The sequence below is a fragment of the Enoplosus armatus genome, chromosome 6 (genome assembly GCF_043641665.1).
Source record: "Enoplosus armatus isolate fEnoArm2 chromosome 6, fEnoArm2.hap1, whole genome shotgun sequence".
NCBI classification, from domain to species: Eukaryota; Metazoa; Chordata; class Actinopteri; order Centrarchiformes; family Enoplosidae; genus Enoplosus; species Enoplosus armatus.
The window spans coordinates 5,044,677-5,068,314 of record NC_092185.1 but is presented as its reverse complement, the minus strand read 5'-3'; the positions used below and the strand labels follow the sequence as shown (position 1 = coordinate 5,068,314).

The 23,638-nt window shown below is 41.4% G+C and overlaps 2 protein-coding genes across 3 annotated transcripts in view; one reads left to right on the top strand and one right to left on the bottom strand.

Annotated features, from left to right (window-relative positions):
- Window positions 1-1,717: 1,717 nt before the first annotated feature.
- LOC139287157 (E3 ubiquitin-protein ligase TRIM39-like) lies at window positions 1,718-4,725 on the bottom strand. 2 transcript variants are annotated; one of them, XM_070908148.1, is made up of 2 exons: window positions 4,608-4,725; window positions 1,718-3,826 (listed from the first exon to the last, which is right to left on the bottom strand). In XM_070908148.1, exon 2 carries the CDS (start codon window positions 3,815-3,817, stop codon window positions 2,159-2,161), a length of 1,659 nt encoding a protein of 552 aa, XP_070764249.1. In that variant the 5' UTR covers window positions 3,818-3,826; window positions 4,608-4,725; the 3' UTR covers window positions 1,718-2,158. The 2 variants fall into 2 exon arrangements, with proteins under 2 accessions (XP_070764249.1, XP_070764251.1); XM_070908150.1 differs by lacking the exon at window positions 4,608-4,725 and having other exon boundaries at window positions 1,718-3,012; window positions 3,127-3,820.
- Window positions 4,726-19,911: 15,186 nt separating this feature from the next.
- ptprz1a (protein tyrosine phosphatase receptor type Z1a) overlaps window positions 19,912-23,638 on the top strand; it is a 77,568-nt gene continuing 73,841 nt past the window's right edge. The window contains exon 1 of the mRNA XM_070906732.1: window positions 19,912-19,972. Coding sequence (XP_070762833.1) covers window positions 19,912-19,972 — 61 coding nt within the window. The remainder of the gene's footprint in view (window positions 19,973-23,638) is intronic.

Sequence of the window (23,638 nt, the reverse complement as noted above, 5' to 3'; positions counted from 1 at the left end):
CTGTACTGTGTTTAGATGATCCAAAGGGAATCAAGGCTCAGCTAATTAGCTTTTAGCAGGACTACTTTTATCTGGAGTTACATTCTTTGTTGTGGATTTAACAAAACTTTGACGAAATGTTTAGTTAGTGCATTCAGTCTTTGTAGGGCAGTTTACTCACCAGTGTTTGACAGAGATTCTGCTGTTTTGTTGAAACCTGATGGATTCAGTTGAATGTTTCTGAGAGATACAGACAGACTTGTCTCGACTGCAGCTGTGCTGTCGCTCAGACAAACTTTCACTTTCATTTGAGGAAATGTGACGTTGCAGCTCTCCTCTTTCAGTGTTGCTCCTCCTCTCAGTGTAGCTCTGGAAGTGAGCTTTTATTGGCTCCTTTTCTTCTGCTTTCCAAACTGTTACTATCTTTTCTTTATGTCACAGATTTCTTACTGAACACATTACAGGTGAAAAGAGTAAAGAAAAACTGAGATGGGAAACCTTTGTCACTGGGGCACAAACAGGCTTCTCTGTGATTTAGAGGTTTCAAAAGTAGTAAAGTAAGTAAGTAAATTAAAATTACATCTATTAGTAAGTCCAGGAGATAAAGAGTTTATTTAACGCCTGCATTCATGACATTAGTTTCAGTACCAGACTGGTGATAGTTAGGCTCAAGTTAAGACTGAATGGACTTAAGTCTCAAGTCCTCTTTTTGTTTTTTACTCAGTAAGACAAGTGTTTTTAAACATGTGAAAAACACCTCAGACTGGGCAGAGAGTCAGAGCTGAGGCGATTAGATATTAGTTGTAGATCAGCTATATATGTTGGAGGTCGGCAGTGACACCTACTGGACTGAAATGGGAGTTGCACAAAAACAGCATCTGCTTTCTCAATCAGTCACTGCAGCAACAGGAGAGGAGTGGATGGTTCATGGACAGTTTTTTTTGTGTGGACTAGTTTATTGTTGTGTGTTCATGAAAATAATGTCAATGCAGACATTTTAATCATTAAGAACATCTCCTGTTGATGGTTTAATGTTAGTCCCACTTTTTGCCTCGCATGTATTACCATTATATTAAAGTCACAGAGCTAAGTATCTGATTTTCTAAAGAGAAAAAAAACCTGTGATTTAAAACCCAAGACGTAATTTAACAACCCTCACCACTGGTCTGAATTTCAAGGATCTGTCCGCTGCAATGTAACAACGATTTTTAACCCCCAAATTCAAAATGTTATTATGGCATTCATTGGTAAATTTTTATCGATATTGGTTACAATTTATATTTTTATTTTAAAAAAACTTTCAATATTTTTGTTTGTAGGTTAATGGGTTATTAATGGGGTAATCACACAGTGGAAAAGGTATTTTATTTAATATCACTAGACGGACAATTTTTCTTCTTTGTGCTATATTGATCACAACGCTGTCGTTCTTTGGTTTAAAAGATTCTGACATGTTGATTGATCACCCCCTGTTTTTTTTGTTGGGTTTTTTTGCACCTACTTAATAGTTTTGTCTTCCACAAGTTTTCAGTCAAATTGGAGGGTGGTTGCTGTCATCTACTGAGTACAAGTGGTTTTGTCTACTTCAGACAACAGCAGGGGGAGCTTGCAAGTATCTAGAAACAGAAGAATTCCAATAATCCAATACGTATCAGGTGGGATAGTGATGGTGGGATTACTCTGACAGAGGGACTTTCTTAAAAAGTATTTTTGGAATTTTTATTCAATAGTAGACAGTAAGAGGTGAGAAGACATGAGAGGGAACTCAATAAATCTTAAGAAAAAAAATCTAAACAAATTCAAGAGAGCAAAAACTGCATGTAATACAGAAATTCTAACTGTGTTTTGAGTCACATCAAAGCAGCATATTAAAAAGGAAAACAACACATTAATCAGAATCTGAAGAAAACAAAGTACACACGGAATAACTAAATTAGGGCTGGAACGATGCGTTTTAAAAAGTTAATTTACCACCATGAACGTTAAATCATACTCAACACTATTTACAGTAATTATTGGAAGAAAATAAACAGCACCTTTCCTAATTAGAACTGCACTGCATAAAACTTAACTTTTGTGATGCGATTAATCGACTAATCAGAAAATAATCGATCAATATAAAAATAATCGATCAATAAAAAAATGATTGTTAGTTGCAGCCTTAAAGTAAGTACATTCTTTACATATTTGTTGTTCGACTCAGTCTGGGGACAGTAGAGATGATCAGAGGGGCAGAGTTTTTGCCATCATTGTTAAGACTGGGACTGAAGAGTGGGTAGAGTTTCTCAGTGAAGCAGCAGCCAGTAAAGGAGAAGATAAGAGCTGCAGCATCAACGTCATAAAAGGAGACCAGACCCTCCTCATAATCCACAAACACCCCGACCTTCTCAGGCTTCGACTTCAGAGAGAGACGGACGGCAGTGTCAGCAAGAGCGTAGTACTCATTTTCATTCCTGAAACATATCGTCCAGTAACCATTCTGAGGAGTCAGTGTGATTTGTCCCTTCCTGTTGATGGACTCTCTGACCACTCCTAAATCCCAGTCAGTCCTCATTTTAACTTGAACCTCAAAGTAAAATCTTCCTGAGGAGAAACTCTGCTTTGCTAAGACATAAATACAAGCATCAAACCTCTCTGGATTATTTGGGACATTCTTATTTACATCACCATGTTTAACTTGTTTTCCATCATCAGACAGGATGAGTTCAGGATGTGCTGTATCAGGATCAAGTGTCACATCCACTGCATACTGCTGGACCCTCTTCAACTCGACCACGAACAGCTTCTTCATCTGTTTTCTGAACGTCTTCTCCAGCTGAACCACAGCTCTCACCACAGTCCCCTCATATGAAGGTGGACGGACGCTGATGTCTGTCCAGTCCTTGGTGGGTGGAGCAGCGTTCAGGGACAGGAAGCTTTGGAGGAGGTGGAGGTGGTCTTCAGACTGTGAGAGCTGCTCCACCTCAGTGCTTCTCTTCTTAAGCTTAGAGATTTCCTGTTCCAGCTCTTTGATGAAGCCTTCAGCCTGTTTCTCTGTCTTTCTCTGCTTCTCTTTGATGGTGTCAATGAGTTCAGCCTGGCTTCTCTCAACAGACTCCTTCAGAGCGGTGAAGACCTGAACACCATCAGCTATCTCTCTGTCTGCACCTTTCTTACTGAGCTCCACTGAGCGTTTGATCTCCTGAATCTTCAGTCGTCTCTTCTGGATCATCTGCTGAATTTCAGACTCTTTCTTCCCCAGCTTGGCCTTCTTTACCTCATATTCTTCTTTCAGAGGAACAACATCATGTGTCTTATGGTCTGAAATGGTGCAGAACATGCAGACACACATCTGGTCGGTCTTACAGAACAGCTCCAGCAATTTATCGTGCTTCGTACAGATCCTTCCTTCCAGGTTCTCCACAGGGTCGATCAGCTGATGTCTTTTCAGGCCTGACATTGTCAGATGAGGCTCCAGGTGAGTCTCACAGTAGGAGGCCAGACACACCAGGCAGGACTTCAGGGCCTTCAGTTTGGTTCCGGTGCAGACGTCACAGGGAACTTCTCCTGGTTTGGACACTTGTTGCTCTGAGCTGCTGCTGCTGGCTTTCTGTTGAGCTGACTGTCTGAACTGAGCAGCCATCTCAGAGATGAAAGTATTGACCCGCAGTTCAGGTCTTGAGTTGAAAACCTCTTTACAGTTGGGACACTGACACTGGACATCAATATTCCAGTGTTCAGTGATGCAGGTTTTACAGAAGTTGTGTCCACATGGTATTGCAACTGGATCAGTGAACACATCCAGACAGATGGAGCACAGAAACTGATCTTCAGTCAGCAGACAGCTGGCAGCAGACATGTTTACACTCTGAGGACAAAAGTGTGAAAAAACAAAACTGTAATTATATATCTTTTAATTATTTGATCAAAAAATCTACTTAAGTAATTAGTGGAATATAAGGAGACTGTTGTTATATTGGACCCAACTGAGGTCCAAATTTATTAGGAAATGGCGCAACACAAATATGTGCTGTGGTTATATTCAGCGTCTGATTTACGAAGACGACGTCCTAGTAAATCCGACGCTGATTTGGCTGGTAAATTGGCTAGTGTGCAAATCACAGATCCTGGTTATTTTACGTCATGTCTTTTTTGATGCGGAAGTAAAACTCTCTTACAAAAACTCCCGAAGTTCCTGTGGTGTATATATATATACATATATATGTATATTTAATCTTCATATATATATCATTTTCCAACACAGCTACTTGCAGGTTGGTTTTCATTCAGTTTAGCTGAACACTGGGGTAGATATGAAGTGAGCCAATGAGCACTAAATATTATCAGCTGTACTGTTACATATGGGCAGACAGCAACTACAGAAACAGTGAAGCTGAGAAAAAAGGCTTTGAAGTTTTAAGGCTGCCTGCAGAAGTGTGTAACAGTTACATAAGGTATAAAATGTCAATTTTGAAGATAAACTCAGATACTGTACTGTGTTTAGATGATCCAAAGGGAATCAAGGCTCAGCTAATTAGCTTTTAGCAGGACTACTTTTATCTGGAGTTACATTCTTTGTTGTGGATTTAACAAAACTTTGACGAAATGTTTAGTTAGTGCATTCAGTCTTTGTAGGGCAGTTTACTCACCAGTGTTTGACAGAGATTCTGCTGTTTTGTTGAAACCTGATGGATTCAGTTGAATGTTTCTTCAGAGAGAAACAGACAGACTCGTCTCGACTGCAGCTCTGCTGTCGCTCAGACAAACTTTCACTTTCATTTGAGGAAATGTGACGTTGCAGCTCTCCTCTTTCAGTGTTGCTCCTCCTCTCAGTGTAGCTCTGGAAGTGAGCTTTTATTGCCTCCTTTTCTTCTGCTTTCCAAACTGTTACTATCTTTTCTTTATGTCACAGATTTCTTACTGAACACATTACAGGTGAAAAGAGTAAAGAAAAACTGAGATGGAAAACTTTTATTCATAATGAGCATGTGTCAGGCTGTAGTTTGTCATAAACTCCACCAGAGGGTGTTCTCAGCTCTGCAAACACTGGTTTGGGGTTCATATAACTTCCTCAAACACAACAAAAACTTTACATTAAATGACATTATACATAATGTATTATTTGACATTAAATTACATTAGATAACATTAGGTCTTTCTCCATCTTTCATTTTCGTTCCATCTCTCTCTCTTCCCAAACTCATACATCATGCAGGTGTTTTCAAAAACAGATGAATTATTGAGAAGCGTTGGCCACCCACTGCAGGTTTTGTTCTTGTTATAAAATGCTGTTGTGTGTTTGAGTCACTGAGAGCCTGACACTGAGGTTGATGCCTGTCTTTACTGTCTACGTTTTTAAACCTTTTTTCTGTTTACTTCGGAAATACTGAGTAGATATGTCCTCAGGTTCCTCTGAGACAAACTTAAACATGTTTTATTATAAACAAAAATATTTGACGTACAGAGAGACATTTAACGGAGTGGGAAGTAACCCCCTAAACATCCCAGGCTGGACTTGAACTAGAAACTAGAAAAAGTTTTGGACTTAACTGTAAAAAACTGCCAAAGTGAGTTAAGTTGCAGTTCCTCTAGATGTCGGTTCTGATTATGTTGAAGTAGATGAAATATTAGTTAAAAATATGCTCTTTTAAACCTGCAATCACTGATATTTGACCACTTGGAGGCAGTGGGACAAGCTGTTAACACAACATCTCACATACTATCAGCTTTTTAACCTAATATGTTTCAGCAACAAGGAAGTGCTCCGACTCCCATGTTTTGTCTTTGAACTTCCTGTCTACACTGGAAGTGGGTGGGTGTCATGTTGTGTACGCTGACATCTGCTGCGGCTACATTTGAGCAAATATCTGACCAGTTTTATTATACAACGTACAGTGTGAAGCACTGATAGAGCTGGAAGAAAAGGAGAGACTTCCTGACAAACACTGGCTGACACATAGCCGTATGAATTAGATCAGCTCTCTCACACAGTGCCGGGATCAGCTGCTCATGTTACTGCGATAATCGTCATGGTAAATGGCCAGAATGTGTTGGTATTTTTGTTTATTCTGTGTATATAACAATATGATCTCATAACAGAATAAGTTGTCTGATTGTGGCTGATTGTAGCAGCCGCAGAGACGAAACTGGAAATGGAACAAATGAAAAAATGGACAGGCTGCATAGAGTCAATGAAGTAGTTGTGACTAATGCGACATCTTTCACATACAAGTAGTCATTTGAGTCATAAGAATATTTATCGTTTATGTGTAACCTGATGGCTATTTTACAATGATGTTTTTTTAAGTATTGTTTGGGAATTGCATGTCTTTATTTGGGAGCTGACAGTAGAGAGATTACAGAGACAGACGGAGGATAAAAATGGTTGGTTGGCACCTTAACCTCTAAACCACCATGGCACCATTCAATTATGATTTTTAATAAGATGCTAAGGCTCAAAAACATGGGACGTTTGAGGATATGTTTTCTTATCTGACAGCCAGTGATTATCACCAATCTCTACGATGGGGATTTTTGAAAATGAGGTTGGAACATTGCGAGAAAAAGTCATAATATTTCAAGAAAAGAAGTTGTCGTATTTCAAGACAAAAAGCTGTAATACTTTTGGAAAAAAAGCATCTCAATAGAAAGCTAATAGAATGAAGTAGGTTGCTTTGGGAAGAAAAAGTTATGCATGTGCATATAAGCATTTCTGACATCCCATGCTGTAGCATACAGATACTATTTTCACTTGTATAAGACTTGTAAAAACCCACTGAGCTTTAATGACTTTCCAAAGCCATGACTGTGCTCATTGGCTCAGCTGTCTGCAGTAACGGCTGCGAGGTAACGAAATCCTCGCTCATCATGTAACTGGTTTCATTTCATTTCAGTATCCTAAAATCTCTGATAATAAGGTGAAATATTGGTGAAACCTGTTATTGCAGGTCGTCAGTATCACTCATTTCACAAAGCTGACAGGCTGTTCTCACCTGTTTACTATGACTAATATCAAAATCTCTTGATCATGACTTTATTCTCAGAATATTTTGATGTTGTTCTCGTGGCCCTAATACTCCGTCGTACATCTCAGTTCCATTTTGCCCAAATTTAGATTTTCTGGCTCCGTATCTGACAAAGATGGACAGAAACCTGTAGGTGATGATTTCGTATTTATGTTTTTGTTGTTTATATGTTTATATTTCATTTAGTCTGTTTTTTTTCTTGAAGAAGATCTTGGATTTGGTCATTTTGTGGGATTTGTTTACAATAAAAAAAAAGTAGAAAATTGCCAGCCTCATCCATTCACAGCCATTCTGACATTCTTTCTGTCACAGTTTTTAAAATAATTTGTTTATTTACATTTATTTGTGTAAAAGTTCAACATAACCAGAATGATTGCCACACCGTGTAAAAGCCATTTGACCTTTTCTTTTTCATGTTTGTCTCTGGTTTACTTCAGCACGATCCCAGAAGAGCGTTTTCATAATAAGCTTGTTTGGGCCCCTTTGAGACCTGCTGACAGTCAAATTCAATTAAAACATGATGCCAACATCCCGGCAAACACTCCCTACCACTCTCAGAGAAACGCCGGCTTTCAAAGTCAATTGTGTCCGATGTGAAGAGCCGGCCTTCATGTCCCAGTCTGGAGCCTTTTCACGTGCTAAAATAAGAGTTTCCCCCTCTTTCCCCGAGTCGACATGAGCAAAGTGAGCGCTGTGAAAGGCCAAGAGAGAGCTTCCATTTGACGACTGGAAGCCTCAGGTCTTGTGTCTGTGTGACACTATGGGCCACTACAAAAGCCCGTCCTTTCTCCTGCCGCAGAATAACAGTGAGAGAAAAGAAAAGAAGTGGTGCATGATGGGGAGGAGGGGGGGTTTTAGAGGAAAAAAAAGGGGGTCTGGCTTTTGAAACCGGCCCGGCGCAGATGTACAGGGCAGGAGGATTAGGCTGCGGGTGTTGGTGACGTTCACCCGGCTCGACTCTCCCTCCATCGTGGCCCTTTGTGGCTCCCCAGCAGCCTTGGGGTGGTAAGCTGCCGGCCGGCATGCCAGCGGGGCTCAATGTGCACCTGACAATGGTGAAGCCCCCCACCCCCCCAACCTCCGGCTCCCAACTCACCCCTCGTCACCCACTGCAACTCCACACACAGAGGATGTGATAGGGGAGCTAATGTCACCCATATGACCAGCAACAGTGTGGCTGTGCGTGTGTTGATGGATCCATGACATTGTGACAACAACGACCTGTTCACGCACACACATTGTGGGGACTTAATCTAAAGGGGAGGACTACGTCAAAGTTGCATGAAGCCCTTTTTGGCTCCAGAGGAAGCTGTGTGAAGTCTGATAAATAGCCTCATATGGCCATGAACTGCATGTTTTGTATGATGTAGCTTACCATACCTTCACCACATTCAACCACACAACAAACCAAATGCAGTTACTTTGTGCTGAACACTGATGGAGTATCCATATAGCCTCCACCTGAGCACTGAGGCACTTGAACCACAAAAATGACCAAAATCTGCGGCAGAGAGAGAGGGAGGAACAAATTGTCACAGATATGTATTACTGCCATTTCACAATCAAACAAAGTCTTTTTCTGAGCTGCAACAAAATCCCAACAACAGGTCCGCCGCCTCCTGCAATAAACAGTTTACCAGCTCAGTTTGTTTTGTATCCAGTCCTGGTTGAAATATGCGCTGCACTCAAATATACATCCCTTTTCTTTGTCACTTGGAATAATCTCTGTGGAAGTTTTATGTAGAAAATAAACTCCTGGTATATATTTGACCTGTGACAGTCACTGTGCACTGTCCAACCCAAATGTTAGCTAACATGCTAAACTTAGATGGTGAACAACATTAGCCCTGCTGAACATCAGCATGTTAGCATTGTCAATGTGAGCATGTTAGCATGCTGATGTTAGCACTTAACTCAAATTATCACTGTGCACAAGTGCAGCCTCTCAGAGCTGCTAGCATGGCTGTGGACTCTTTTTAATTGTCTCCATCCTCACTTTTACACAATTTGTTTCATTTTGACGCAGGAATATATCACTTCCTGATCCTCATACATCATCCTAATACATCACCCGGTGCTGAAAGAGAAGAGAGAGAGAAGGAGAGGGACAAGCACATATTCTCAGAGCGCATTGTGAAGAGGAATGCCATTGAATTTGGGTGTTTTTTCATGCGCCAGCCTCTTTTGTGTGCAGGCTAAGGAAGTCCATTGTGCGGGCAGACACCCTGAGAAAAGAGGCAAGCTTGGAGCCGTTGTCTGCCGGTGCTTCTGCAGCGCTCGAGCCCTAAAAAGACCTGAATGAAGCTCTGCCATCGGAAGCAGCCGGCCCGAACCGAGAGACAATGACACTGGGCAACTTTGAAGACCAGCAACAATTAAAAATGCAGCTTCACTATATTAATTATGCATTCATGCTTTTGTCTTGTTTTTTTTTTTTCCTTGGGATGGGAGAATGGGGGAGCTGTGAGGTTTAAGATTCAACAGGTCTGAGGCAGAGAGAGAGAGAGATTACAGTGAAAAAACAACACATGTAAATGCTTCTGCGAATGCTGCTGTTTCATTGAGGGAGAAATGTGTGTTTGCTTGGATGTGAGTTTCAGGGGATTACGAACACTAACAGGAACTTGTGCAATAAAAAAACACACTGACATTTACTTAATAAAACTAAACTTTGCTTCAGTAAGAAGACAATGAAACAGCGCTGAATAAAAAAAGCAGATCCAGAGGTAAAACTCTCGGTTTCATCTCGCAGAGCATGTTGCTAGGAAACTCAGAGTTACAGCTCGGAGTTGCATTTTGAAGACTCTTTTTCTTTAAGGCCTTTCTCCTCTCCCCTCCCTCGGTTGCAGGCAGGACACACATAAAGCAGCTTTCTGAAGGCATTGAGGTGAATTTCTGCTGGCTGGCGGCTCTGTCAGGTGGCTCTGTTGTGCTCGGAGTCGCCAGCAAACGGCTCCTTTTGGACCAGCGGGAAGGTTTATTCAGAAAAAGCCAACACTGCTTTGAAAAATCGCTCTGTTTGGGAGGAATTCATGCCTCGTTTACAACCAAATCTGTCACACTGAGGACAGAAGAACAAGGAATCACAGAGTCTCCCCCTGCTGGTTGAGAGACAAACTGCATATGCATCAAATTTTGGGTTATTAACGACGTTTGTAAAGAACTTAAAACACATTTTGGTTACATTATTTGTTAATAATTCCCAAGGAGTTACTCTATACACAGTACACGTGTTGCCCAGAAGTTGAAATACAACACAATACAAAGAAAAGTAATTAAGTAAATAAACAAATGAGCAAATGCTCAGTAACCACACCTCACGTAGCACACCTGGATTTAGACTGATTTGCACTGTAAACAGGACTAAGCATGTTGAGATAAGACAGCAACGCACACCATCCGCTAATCTGACGTGTTGTAAACAAACCACCAGTTTAACCATATTGCGTAAACCATTTTACTGGAAAGTAAAACTTTGGTTGATATTACAGTTGTCACCCAAACTGTCTGTAGATGAACATATTTTGCAGAGCTACTTTTTGTTCAGGTTTCACTTCCACAGCTACTCCAGGTAAACAGGATAAATGGGGGGTTTGTTTACAACCCATGTGAGAGTCTGAATGTTGTGTTGCCTTCATTCTTTCTGGATTTCTGTACAGATCAACATTGTTTGTCAATATCTTCCAAAACTGATGGCCACCACAGCTAAATGTTTAACTACATTAAGCTGCGGTTCCTCTAATGTCCACTAGTTGCTGCTCCAATAAAACTCTGGCTATATTGAAGTGAATGGGAAAACACGCCAACTTCTCTCTGCAAATGCAAAGTGAATACTTTTTTCCCCATAAGAAGTTGGAGTTAGTTCATTGTGAGGACACTTGTCCACATTTACTTGACATGATTCTCAGCCAAGCACAGTTCAATAATTCCTGCCCCGTGTTGGGAATTGATCCTGAGACATCGGAGGTCAATATAACCTTCATCGCTCCCCAAACCTGCACCTGTGTGACATTACAGCTCTGTCAAAGTCACACTCTAAAAATCAACATGACAGGAAACAGACAGAGGACAAGGGAAAGTGAACTGAGCGGTCAGCAGCAAAACAGGTTTCTGTGTCACACACAGAAAACTACCAGGGATCAATTCCAATTAGCTCTCGGAGGTTTGTGGATGAACAGAAGTGGAGCAGATGGAGTTTGACAATCAGACGAACCTCTAATCAGAGTTTGTTATTATATCCTCTCTATTTCGAACATGCTTTTTACTTTTTAAAGTGAATGATGAGCAGAGTGAACAGGTTTCAATGACTGATGCTTGAAATGGATTCAAATCATTCCAGCGACAAAGACTAAAGACTGAACATGGGCAACCAAGTTGGCAAAAATGAAATACAACACAGAACTTAAAAGTTTGCTTTCTTCTACCATCGTTATCAACCTAAAGAATCCTCTGAAATATAATATTTGTTTTGTTTAATGCTTTTATTCACTGCAAACAATGTAAAGCTGTGCAATGAAAAGCAATAACATGATATTTAATGCCCCCATGCAGAGCAACCAGGTTTCCATCTAAATGTAGCGTAACTTTTAACTGAGTTTCTAGAAAATCTGCAAAAAGAAAATGTGCGTTTCCATCCACTACTGTAAAATATTGTTGATAAAGTTGATTAATTGAGATAAACAGTAGGTGGAGCTAATTCTCCAGTCAGGGCCATTAAAACAGCAGAAGAAGAGGACACAATGTGATGATGTCATTAAAGTCAAAAAGTCAAACCTCAAATTATGAAAAAATTCATCAAAAGTCACATTTTGCTTTTATCGATATATATCAGCAAGTTCACCAGACCTCTGTAGTTTTTCTTTGAATTTTCGTGCATAAATGCATATAAAAATAGGTGGATGGAAACGCGCTTAGTGTCAACAAAGAACTGGACTGAGAGCTTCATAAAAACTTTTACATATTTTCTATGTTTTAGTATCATGTTATATCAAATTAGTGAAAAGGCATTTGTTTCAGTCTACCGAGGAATGTTGCCAGTTTATTAGGTACAGGCACCTAAAACTAATGCAGTCTAATTTAACAGTCCTGCAATAAATCCTCCCTTCATGAAGATTATAATGATCACCTGTGTGGTTCAGAATCAGACACTTTTACTACTACTATTAACACTCATTGTAATACTTAATATTTTACCTTTTTGCAGGTAAACTTCAGGTGACGGCTGGACAACAACTGATTTATCCTTTTTGTAAACTGACAAAATGACTTCGAGCTGCTGCAGTTTCTCTTCCTCCAGCACGAACAGACTCAACACAACACTCATGGCGATGTGCTGTGGAGTGCAGCAGGGGTCAGAGGTCACGTGTGCTGGCAGCATGTAACCCACCATGTGTTTCAAATACAAGCAGGGCTGCCTGAATGAACGTCTGAATGCAAAGCTCATTAGTGCTGCGGGAGACTGTATCAAGAGAGTCAGAGATCGTATAGTTGAAGTGAACGCAGAAGTGTCTCAACACATTCCTGCCTCTTTATTGAGGTGATCTGTGACCCTGTCTGTCCCAAAATAGAAAGTTTTTTCCATTGTGTGCATGTGAGTGTGGTGGTCGGGGCTAATACAGTGCATATCGGACCTCTTCTGTCCTAAAAAGGAACTTGTTGTCAGTTGAGAGACCACTTAGTGCTCTTATACTCTCGTCAGTGTGCAGATAAAAGCGAATCAGACCTGCTGTTTTCTGAAGCCTCCTCCACTGGAGAGGCTGGAGAGGAGTGTTTTGTTTCTCCGCTGGTATGCAGAGAGCAGCCTGGACGTACAAAGACGCCGGTAATAACAGTTAATCTTCGCAAAGGTTCAATGGCTGCCAACCAACCAACCAACCAACCAACCAGCCGGCTGCGATTCAGAGCCGTCCCAACAAAGGCAACGAAACATCAAAGTCAGAAGGAGCGCGGAGCGGCCGGTTCCCATCACCTAAATCAACAAGACCTCGGGAGAAAGTAAACATGTAGAGTTAACGGAAGGAGTCGCATTCATACGGATGTTACACTCTGCTTGTTTGGACTCCTAAATGTGCCACAACAGACAATTCCACCTTAATTAAACATCCAATTACTGAGTGTGTTTCTCTAAGGTGTTTAGATGAAAAGGGTTTTTTTCTGAATAAACACATTTGGACACAAAACACACAAACGTTGCACTGATTTATTCCCTGGAGGTTTACCATAACCTCAAAGTCTGGCTTTATTCTATATTTTTGTTATTGTCAACAAATCCCATGAAAACACCAAAACCACTTCTCAGTACTTTCTGACTTCCTGTTTGTGGCTCTCAGTCCATTGGTTCCAACTTAAGACTTAAATCTTCTAAACGTATACAAATTAAGTTTCCAGATCAAGTTTGTTATTTCAACTGTAAGAAACACAGTTAAAATGAAAGAACCATAAAACAGACCTAAAAATAAAGTCAGACAAATCCTAAAAGCAACAAACATTTAAACATAGAATTCCTGCAATCCCCTAAAATATACCAGGACCCCGGTACATACTGTACCTGTCAATACGAGGCTCTGAACAGTTCACTGCACGTGTTGCTTTAAATCTGTAGAAATGCGGGTGCAGTTCTGTGTCTTCTGAGCTGAGCTGCTGTTTTCTCCATCTCTGGGTGACTTCTGTGTTTGATGTGATCAGATGTGATCTGGACCATCTCTGTGGTGAACTTGAACAGTGTGATCGATGGATCGGGTAGACAATTTGTGACGTGACAGAAACAACATGTGGGTTCGATGAGGATCCCCAGAGGGCCCTGAACGTGCCTCCTGACTGTTACCAGCTCCAGAGACCGACCTCTGACCTCTTTGTCAGGGTGCGGGGGGGGGTTATACAGTGAGTGCAATATCAGGGGGGATGGAGGGGGCTTTAATGACACCCAGTCTGTTCTGTGTGATGTGACCTCATTACCTCAATCCATGTATTGATAGGGGGGGGGGGGGATTATCCTCAGTCTAACAACATATTCAACTCCACTGCTGCTGTTAAAGGGTCGCTGCACCCAAATCATTAAATAATATATCGATATTTCTTCAGTGGAAAGTAACTCTAAACTGTTGACATGTGGCTGTGAGCAACATAAATGAACTTCCTCTATTGTACTGGAGGCAGATATCACAAAACAAAACCTAATACCTGAATTATGTGATTATGTATGTATGTTTTTATACGTCATTTGTGTGAAGCAATCCGTTAAAGCATCTACATTTTTAAATGCATCATGGTCAATTCTAAAGGACCACAAAATACATACTTTCTTATTTTTCTTTTCTTTTACCGTTTTTAATGTTCTTGTTGCATTTTCTTTACTTTTTTATATGTTTATTTTCTGCTTTTTTATTTTGTCCTGTTTTTATTTTTATTTTCATGCTTTTTTTTTCTTTTGTGATTGTTTTTCTCTTCTTTTGTCCTGTTTTTCTTTGCCTGCATTTCTCCTCTTCTTTTCTTTGTAGTTTCATTTTCTTGTTTTTCTTGTCTTTTTTGTTCATTTTTCTTATTCTTTGTGAATATTTGGATGTGTGTTGTGTTTTATGTTGTTTATGACCGAATCAAATCAAATTAATTCAAAATATAGTTTAAAAAATATATTTAGTTAAATGCACAAATGTCAAATATATTTTAAAATACTTAAATTTAAATACATGCAAACAAGAAATGGAAACTCAATCACAAAATTCAGATCAGGAGGACAGGAAGCTGTTAAACTTCAGGACTGACTCAGGAGGTACAACAACTAAACATCTGTTTACATTTCCAGCACTGAGACTCCTAAAATGTGTCTCTCGGTGTTGTTTGAATGTGTTGACCTGCATTAACTTGAGGCAGGGCGGAGCTGAAGAAGAGCACAAAGCTCAGCAGAGTCTCTCTGAAAAAATAAAGGTTAAAAACACATCAACAATAAAAACTGGATGTGCTTATCTGATGTCCTGAAAAACGCCCTGGGAACTTTCCCTCGGGGGATTTGTTGTTGTCCGTTCGTTTCAATGGCCGGTGCTTTTTCCCACGTAACATCATCCGAGGGTGGAACCTGTCTGTGGACCTGAAAAGGATGTTTGCTGCAGCTTTTTTCTGTGACTGTAAAAGGAAAACGTGATTAGCACCTCAACGTTACTTCTTCCATTAGTGTTGAAAGGAGCCGTGATCTGTCCTGTTGACCTGAAGGCTGACAAGTTCTGACACCTAAACTACAAAATAGTCCATTTGTAAGTGGACTACAAAATAATACCTGAGCGTCTTGATCCATCAGCAGGATGAAGACACGGCAGCAGTATTTTTTTTAAACTAAAGGCAACTAAAACTATCCCTTTATGTCCCTATACCTAAACTACACCGTGGATGTACAGTCAATCAGTAAAGTCTTACAGCTTACAGCAAGACAGAGTTACGATATACAAACAGCAGCTGCCTAACCCAACATTAAAAACCCAAATTAACCTTAAATCTCCATGAAATTTCTGAATCCCGTTCCTGCTCCTGAGAGGATGAACCCTTCAGATTTTAAAAGCCACTTTTTCTTCACTTCAGGTTGGACTCTATTAACACAAAACCAGTATATTGTTTGTGCGACCTAAAGATTTAGTATTGTGGGTGAATTTATATATAATGTTTACATATATTTATCAATCACAGAGCTGGACTTTTGTCATGTGGACTTAAACTGCAGCAGTTTGGTGTTTCAGTATGTCCCGGAAATATTCTCCGCTCTGTTTTCTGCTGTTTGATCATGCGGGCTGGGCACCATGAGAAACGGCTCTATTGAATGAGTCACACAGTAAATAGATGAAAGAGAAAATAAATATCTGTCTCACTATCTGGCCTGTTAGTTTTCCTTCAGGTCACAGGCTCGTGTTAGAGGGAAAAATCACTCTCAGCCTGAGTGCAGTTTGGAGGAAAGTCATGGAAAACTGTCCGAAAGCTCCCACAAAAATCCCTGAATGGGTGCTCTGTGGGGGTACAACTAATTTTATTAGCCCCCTTTGGAAACATTCAACCTAACAAGTGGAAAGCAGTTTCTGCATAAATTAAAGATAATCCAGAGTAAATTATGCAAATATATTCGCTGAGATAAAGGAGGGGGTGGTGTGGTCGTTTATTGTGAGGTTAAAAAATCCGAGCCAGTGGTTGAAACTGAACCGAGGGAGACTTAACGTCTGCGAGGGCTCGGCCTGTGAGGAAACAACACCGGGACGTTGCATCATCTGTTCATCACTGAGAGGAAGAACGAAGCTCTGATGAGCCGCGACGCAAACTGAAAACTCACAAACAGCAGGAGAAGTTTTCATCTTGTCAGATTTCTTTCCTTCCAGGCAGCAGCCGTCACTCTCCAGTCGTCTCCACGGAAATCGACATGAGATGATCCATCACAGTCGACGTGTGGTCGAACGTTGTCATCTTGTTCTGTTGTGATGCAGTTGAGAGACTTTTTGAAAAGTCTCCCTGGTGGCCACAGGGTCAGACTGACCTGTTGGACCCCCCCACTGGGTTAGAATGGGAACTGAGATCCTGTGTTTTTTCTGGGAATTCTCTCCAAAATCTTCTCTCATTTCCCACAAAAAGAAAAACCTGCAGGAGGCAGCGAGTTTTACCGTCAGTGAACTTGTGTGTTGATGTAGTCCGACCTTGAAATGCCGCTTTAATAAAACTGGATCAGCTTTTCAGCTGCAGCGGTTTCTTCCAACTGCTTTTGATGCTAAAATGGCCGCTTAATGTTCAGCCGCGTGGAGTATTCAGATACTCAACTACTCTACTGTAGTAAAAGTACCAATACCACAATGTAAAACTACTTTCAAAGGTCTACTGAAGTAAAACTAGTTCTGCCGACCACTGACAGATATATCATTAAATATGACATTAATACAGTAGATTGTTAATATTATATAGCATTTATATATTATATGGTATTTTACTGCTGTAGCGGGCCGCGGTCGAGCTACTGTACTTTTAACTACTCTACATACTGTTACGTAGTACAGTGGTTCCCAACCTAGGGTTCGGGTCCCTCCGAAGGGTCACCAGATAAATCTCAGGGGTCGTGAGATGATTAATGGGAGAAGAAAGAAGAACAAACTAAGTTCTAATACACAAATCTATATTTATCTTTGGGACTTTGTGAGGTGGAAGAGCTAACAACTCATAGGCATCTGAAAGATGACGAGGAGCCTCGACTAGACCTGATCTGATCTTGAACAATGTAGTTGTTAAGTATAGTTAAGTACAGCTGTAAAATACACCGTGAAGTAGAAAACACAATATTACCATCTGATATGTAGTGGCGTAAGTATGAAATAGCATTAAATGGAAGTAAAGGACGAGAACTTAAGTACTGTACTTGAGTAAATGCACTTAGTTACTTTCCACCACTGGGCTAAATATTATTATAGAGTGCAAAATCTGCAAAAACTGTGCAGACATTTTAAGCAGTGGCTTCATCAGGCGTGCAAGATGGAGGCTCCGTCGTGCCGAGATTAAGGCGCAACCCTGTCTCCGAGAAACTACTCTACTAAAGGAGAGGTGATTGCTTCCAGGGTTACTTTCAAAACAAAGTGCTACTTTTACTTTACCAGAAGTCATGAGGAGGTGGTCAGGATGGACGGTGCGCATACAAAGTCCAGGACACCAGAGACCAGAGTCCTACATGTGGTTTAGGCAACACAAGCACTTCTATTAAGGTCTGTGAAAGATTGTGGTTTCATTTAAATGTTAATAAAGTAAACACGTCGCGCCTCGTGCTTCAAAATAAAGTGCACTTGTTCAATATTTAGCCAAGACCACAATCTTTCTGGAACCTTAAGTACTGTGAGTGTCTAAAGAGAACCATGAAAGGCTTTAATAATACTTTAGCAGGAAAACAAATGAAATGTGTTGTCCGTGAGAACTTTGCTGGTGTGTTCAGAATCAGCTTTTTGCAACCAACCAATTAAAGAACCAATATTCATTTTATTTGTCTCAGGTTTTCTGTCGCTGAACAAATCCAGTGTAGAAACTGAGAACTGCTGCTTTTTGCTTTTGTAGCTCCAAATCTGTCTGTAAAATAAAGCAGCTTTGGAGCTGTTGGGAAGTGTATTGTTTTTCTCTTTTGATGGAGGTCAGAAGCTAGGCTACATGGGCTAAACTGTACTGGACGCCCAGAGATGAAGCTGGTATCTGACTTCTTTTGGAGAAAACAGACAACAAGAGGATTTCTCAAAATGTTACACTGTTCCTGTGTCTTTTCTTTTTTTAAAGACACCTTGAATTGAAGTTTTGACATTTCATTGCGTTTCTCTCTCGTACACACATAAAAATGGACTCCACACACACACACACTCACACACTCACACACACAGACACTTGTTCCACATTCCCAGAGTGAATTGTGATTTCTGGGTCACCGCTGATGTTTTGGTCTCCATTTCAGTGCGAGGTGGAAGCGTCTCTGGGGGGTCAGGAGGTCAGCAGCCCTGCGAACTCCACCACACACACTCAAAAACAAAAAGACACTCAGCCTCTCAGCCGTTTCACTCAATTACTCTTTACGTTGTGTTAATGACTCCCTGCTGTCTGCAGTCGTCTCTCTCTGATGGACGAGTCCCGGCAGCTGATGGTGTTCTCCGACGAAGCAGCGAGGAGGACGTTCATACAACTGGAACATTATTCACATGTTCCTGATGGAGTTTATTAATTACTTTAATGATAATGACCGTCATCAGGAGGCTAATTGGTGATTGATAAAGAGCCTTTTGGTTATTTGTTTACGTTTTGTATCCACCTTATTCCTCGCCCCATGATAGCTTGCGTGAGTTATGGCTTCGGTTATTCCTTTGACCGAGCCGGCGTCTGCGTGAGCTACAGGTGTCTTTTTGAGAAATAAATACTGTGCGAACACAACCTGTCACACCTGAAAGCAGATCAACGTGATCATACCTCGATCGTACCCAGACAAACTGACCTCACATTGTTTTCACATCGTCATTGGTACTATAAAAATATCAGTTATAGGCGCTTTAATATTTCAGTTTATATTACGATTACACAACTAAAAAACAGGCACAGGAACATGGGGGCTCAACGGGGGTCCACAGCTCACTTGTTGGCCCTCTTACAGGTCAGTCCGGCCCTGCTAATTACTGTAATGTCTGTAGAATCAGAACATTTCTAAACCTGTTTTGGTGAGGTGGTTCTGCTGGAGGTGTTTGGACTCATGAGCTGGCGACACCTTTCTTATTTCCTGCTTGTCTTTTTCCATTTTTCTCTTGTTCCCAACTTCCCTCCTTTCTTCCCTTCAATCGTCCCATCATATTTTCTTTTTTATGTTCTTTTTTCATTTTCCCGTCTTTACTTATTCCTCCTTAATTCATTTCCTCCTTTCTTCATATTTCCCTTATTTTCTCTTCTACTTCCACCCCCCCATTATCTTTTCCTCCCGAATTTATTTCTGTCACTCGTTCTTCTTTTTTTCTCCCCCCCCCCCCTTAACTTTTCATAATTAACATTGACTCTATTCTTCTTTAAAAATAAGAATAAATAAATGAATGAGTGAATTAAAATATAAAATGTAATTGAGCCTGTTTACCACAGTATCAGTTGAGGTTGATGTGTGGAGGAAGTGCGGCCGGTGTGGCTGCGGGGTGTGGGCGGCGCACAGCTTCAGTCTGACGGCTGATCTTCAGTCTGTCAGTCGGTGTGGAGGAGAGCGGACGGAGCGGAGCGGCGCACCGGGACCCGGGATCTGTACTACACATACACGGCAGCAAGACCACAACCGACCGACCGGCAGGCAGGCAGGCAGGCAGGAGCGGAGCAGCATGGAGCTGTGAGGGCTGCGGGCCGACCGGGACCTGCTCCCCCACAAATTCAGTTTGATTTGTTTATTTACCGCATCTGCGAGCTTCTTTTTTCCCCCAACATGGAGACTACAGGCTGCTGGCTGCTATTGGCTGCACACTTCATCCTCATCTGCCAACAAGGTAAGGCATGCTGCCATTCATGTTTTGTCCTCACATGACACAGAAACCCTTAAATCTTCTCGTTTGTTTAGATTTTATTAAAAACCGCGTGGTTTTCAACTTGCTGCGCCAACTGGAAGGTGATTGCGCAGCAGCTCCAGGTGAGCTGGGAAGTGATTCCTGCCCGAAACAAACCACACAAGTCTGCTTGTAGTCGTGTGTGGTATTTGTCTTTTTGTCAGAATTAGAAATCCTTTGCTCTGTTTTATTTCCAGAATTGAACCTGCAGTACGTGACGCGCTGTGCGTCTTTGGAAACATTCAAGGAGACCAAAACTGAAATCTTTTATTTTTTAAAAACGCAAACAGATTTTCTCATGTGACTTGAGATAGTGCTCGTGCTTTCTGTTAAAGGTCAGAGTCACTGCTCCTCTCCGGGGTTTGCGGGATCGCAGATTGAAACGTTTGAGGGGCGCGGGGCGTCACATATCAGCTCCAAACCGAAGCTGTCACGCATGAAAAGAGAAGTTTGGACACGGTAGTCTGACTGGCTTATTAAGGGTGTCAGAGGCTCCATATCTGGCGACCACAACAGCAGTAATCCTATAATGCTTCTCAGAAACAGATACTATCACTGCAAAAACTGTAATCTCATATATCTGGTTTGTTTCTCACCCTGAAGCATTTTACAGAACTTAAAGAAACACAACTCTTTGTGTCTCAGTAGGAATATTTAACAGGAGGTGAAGTTGAGGCCCGGAGGTCTCTGATCAGGAAGAGACTTGTTGTGATGTTCTCAGTTGTTGTCTTTCCGCTGTAAAAGTAAATCGGCTTGTTTCAGGTTCACGTGGTGTCTGTTTGGACTGTGGTGACTGTTCCAACATGTCTGTTTGTAAAAATGAAGGGAAGCAGGTTTAAATGATAATAACAAACTGAGAAACATCCAGCAGGGATGGAGCTTCATGTCCAGCCAGGAGTTTCCAGGAGCCAGTAGACCTCTTGTTTGTCTCATTCACTGTTTAAAGTCTGAGACGTAGTGATGACAGGTGTCTGATCATGTTTGCTCTCCGAACCGATCCGATTGTTTGTTTGTTTCAGTACAAGTGCCGACGCAATGTCTGTGTTTCAGCACCGACACTGAAGTGATGCTTTCAGTGCTTAAGAAGCCAAAGTTCTCAAAAGTTAAATGTTGCGTAAACACATGCAGTCATACAAGAACTTTGACAGAAGAACAACACAGTCTGAAATTGGCAAAATCCTTATTTAAATCACAAATTATCTGCTCCAAGAATAAATTAAATGTCAGTCTGAATATAAGCAAGCGTTTGATGTCAACATTCAGTGCTTTCAGTGCCTATATTTGGAGTTAGCTTCGATAATTAGCTCTGCGGCTGAACTTGTACGGCAGGAAAAGCCACAAGGTGTCCTCAAACGAAAGGTCACTGAAAACTTAACAAGCTAGCTATATTCACAAATTCAAAGGTACTTTCAGAACAGTGGACAGAACATTTCTGAAACATGTTGCTCATGAGAACTTTCGCTTTAAAAGTTTGCAAGTCTGTAAGTACCTGTATCACAAGAAACTGTGATGATACATTTTTATTACAGACCTCTGCAGCTTATTTGCCTTCTGTCTTTTCTTGTTACACTAATGCGTTTCTCCATTACTGAAGAGTAGAACAGATACTGTATGATGTCTTGTAAAGCCTGATACAGGACATGTTTTTTTTTTTTTAAATGGCTACAAACAAAAGCATACAGGAATCACTCATATTGAGAATTATCAGCTGAACGGCGCTTTATAGTGAGTTTCAGCTCTGTGTTTATCTGTCCGGCTGCAACTTTACTGTTTAGTAAAGCATTTAGCAGCTAAAGAGCCAGATATTTCCCTCAGGAGTTGGTAGAGACCAAAAACAGAGCTAAAAAAAAAGAGTGAATATTAGACTTATAATGATCATGTTGCTCTGTAACTGCTGGATGTGGAAAGAAGTTCAACATATGAACTTAAAAGGTGATGATATGACGGTGTTGTGTTCACTACTCGTGTCTGCTGCCCCCAAGTGGCCAAAAAACCCCAACAGTTATTGCAGGTTTGAATTAGGAAGGGGTGAGCTAATGAGCTACTTGTTAACAAATTCGCTCCTAATTTACTTTGTCAATTAGTTGCATCAGTGGATTTTGGCACCTGAATGTGTAAGAATTTAACAACAAATCAGGAGCTGACATGTTATTGAATAGGAGTCCCACTACACGGTCCATTTGGTAGGTCTGGTCCTTTCTATCATATCACATGGTACTCATCAGCAGATGGAGTTTGGCCAGTTGTGATGGATAAGTAGATGTTCAAATTTACATATTTTTTCTAAGCACTTTACTGCTTCGTTGAGGTTCAAGGTTCAATCTTGAAGTTGGAAACGGCAGGGAGAAAACAAACGAGTAGCTGTTCTGTCCCTGATGTGGTGTCTCCATGTTTTCCACACTTCAAGTATCTTTAAAGAGTGTTTTCTTTTCTCTATGCCGTGTGACGCCATCACAGGTACACTGTATCAGCTTGTTTCAGCACTTCTTTCAAGCTACATGATTCTGCACTGAGGGAAATACTCAAACCCAGTTTCTGGTCACTCAACAAGTGTTTGTAATAACGGACCCACCGGTGCGTCCTGCAGGGTTGAAGAGGTTTAAGAAGTCAGGGGAGATGAATCAGGATTTGTCACCGTAAGCCTGAACACTGGAAGGGTTTTCCAGCTCCTTATCCTCTGGTTTGCCCTCCCAGCCGTACGGTACAGTCGCAGCGTGCCAGAGAGGATGCTGATCTGCTTGGTTGAATCTTTTTGGGGGGTGAGACGTGAAACAAAGATTAGGGGGAGAAGCTGGTCGGAGCCAGTTTTAGCTGAAGAGATGTGAAAATCTTTTGTGCCCGGGCCAGTGAGCCTGGATCTGTGCTGGACGGTTCGGTACCTGCAGAAAGCCTCCGGGCTCCCTCACGCCTCCTCCTTTTTCATTTGGGCTGCTTTTTTTTTTTTTTTTTAATGAAGCTTTGATCAGACGTTCGGGGCACAAAGGAGGTGCCAGCTCGCGGAGGAGGCAGCGCAGGAATGGTTGATGGCGGAAGAAAAGACACATGAGGAGAAAACTCAGCACCATCTGTCCCCCCAAAAGATATTTGTGAATGGGCAGTGCCAGCCGTGCCCTGCGCTCCGCCTGGGCTCATGGAGTCTCCGAGCCCCTTGTTGTCTAACAGGGAGTCTGCTGACAGATGGCCGTCACAGTCAGGCAGTCTGTCAGTCAAACACATGCAGGGGGCGGCTGTAGATGTGATGCCCACCACCACAGACACCAAGCACGCCAACCCAGAGCTAAATATGACTCATAGTATTTATTGTCTGTCCTTTTTTTTTTTTTAAAGGATAGATTCACATTTTCTCAAGTCAGTCAGAAAACAACCCTCACACACCCATATGTACCGTGAAAGAGTTACAGAGTGCGTCAGGGATGACGCATTTTTATCAGCACACCCGGAAGTTAGCATCGCCCTGGTTCCCTCAACCAAAAGCCAATGGGATTTTTCCATTGACCCCCTGCTAGGCTAATGTTAGCCTATAAACAAACTACAGCACGGTCGCATTACTTCAACGTCACCACCACTAAGCTTAACTTTTAAGAGAATATAGATAGATACAGATATATA

Bases quoted from the DNA above. Each gene is read 5' to 3' on its own strand.
- LOC139287157 (XM_070908148.1), bottom strand. From the start codon at position 3,817: ATGTCTGCTGCCAGCTGTCTGCTGACTGAAGATCAGTTTCTGTGCTCC.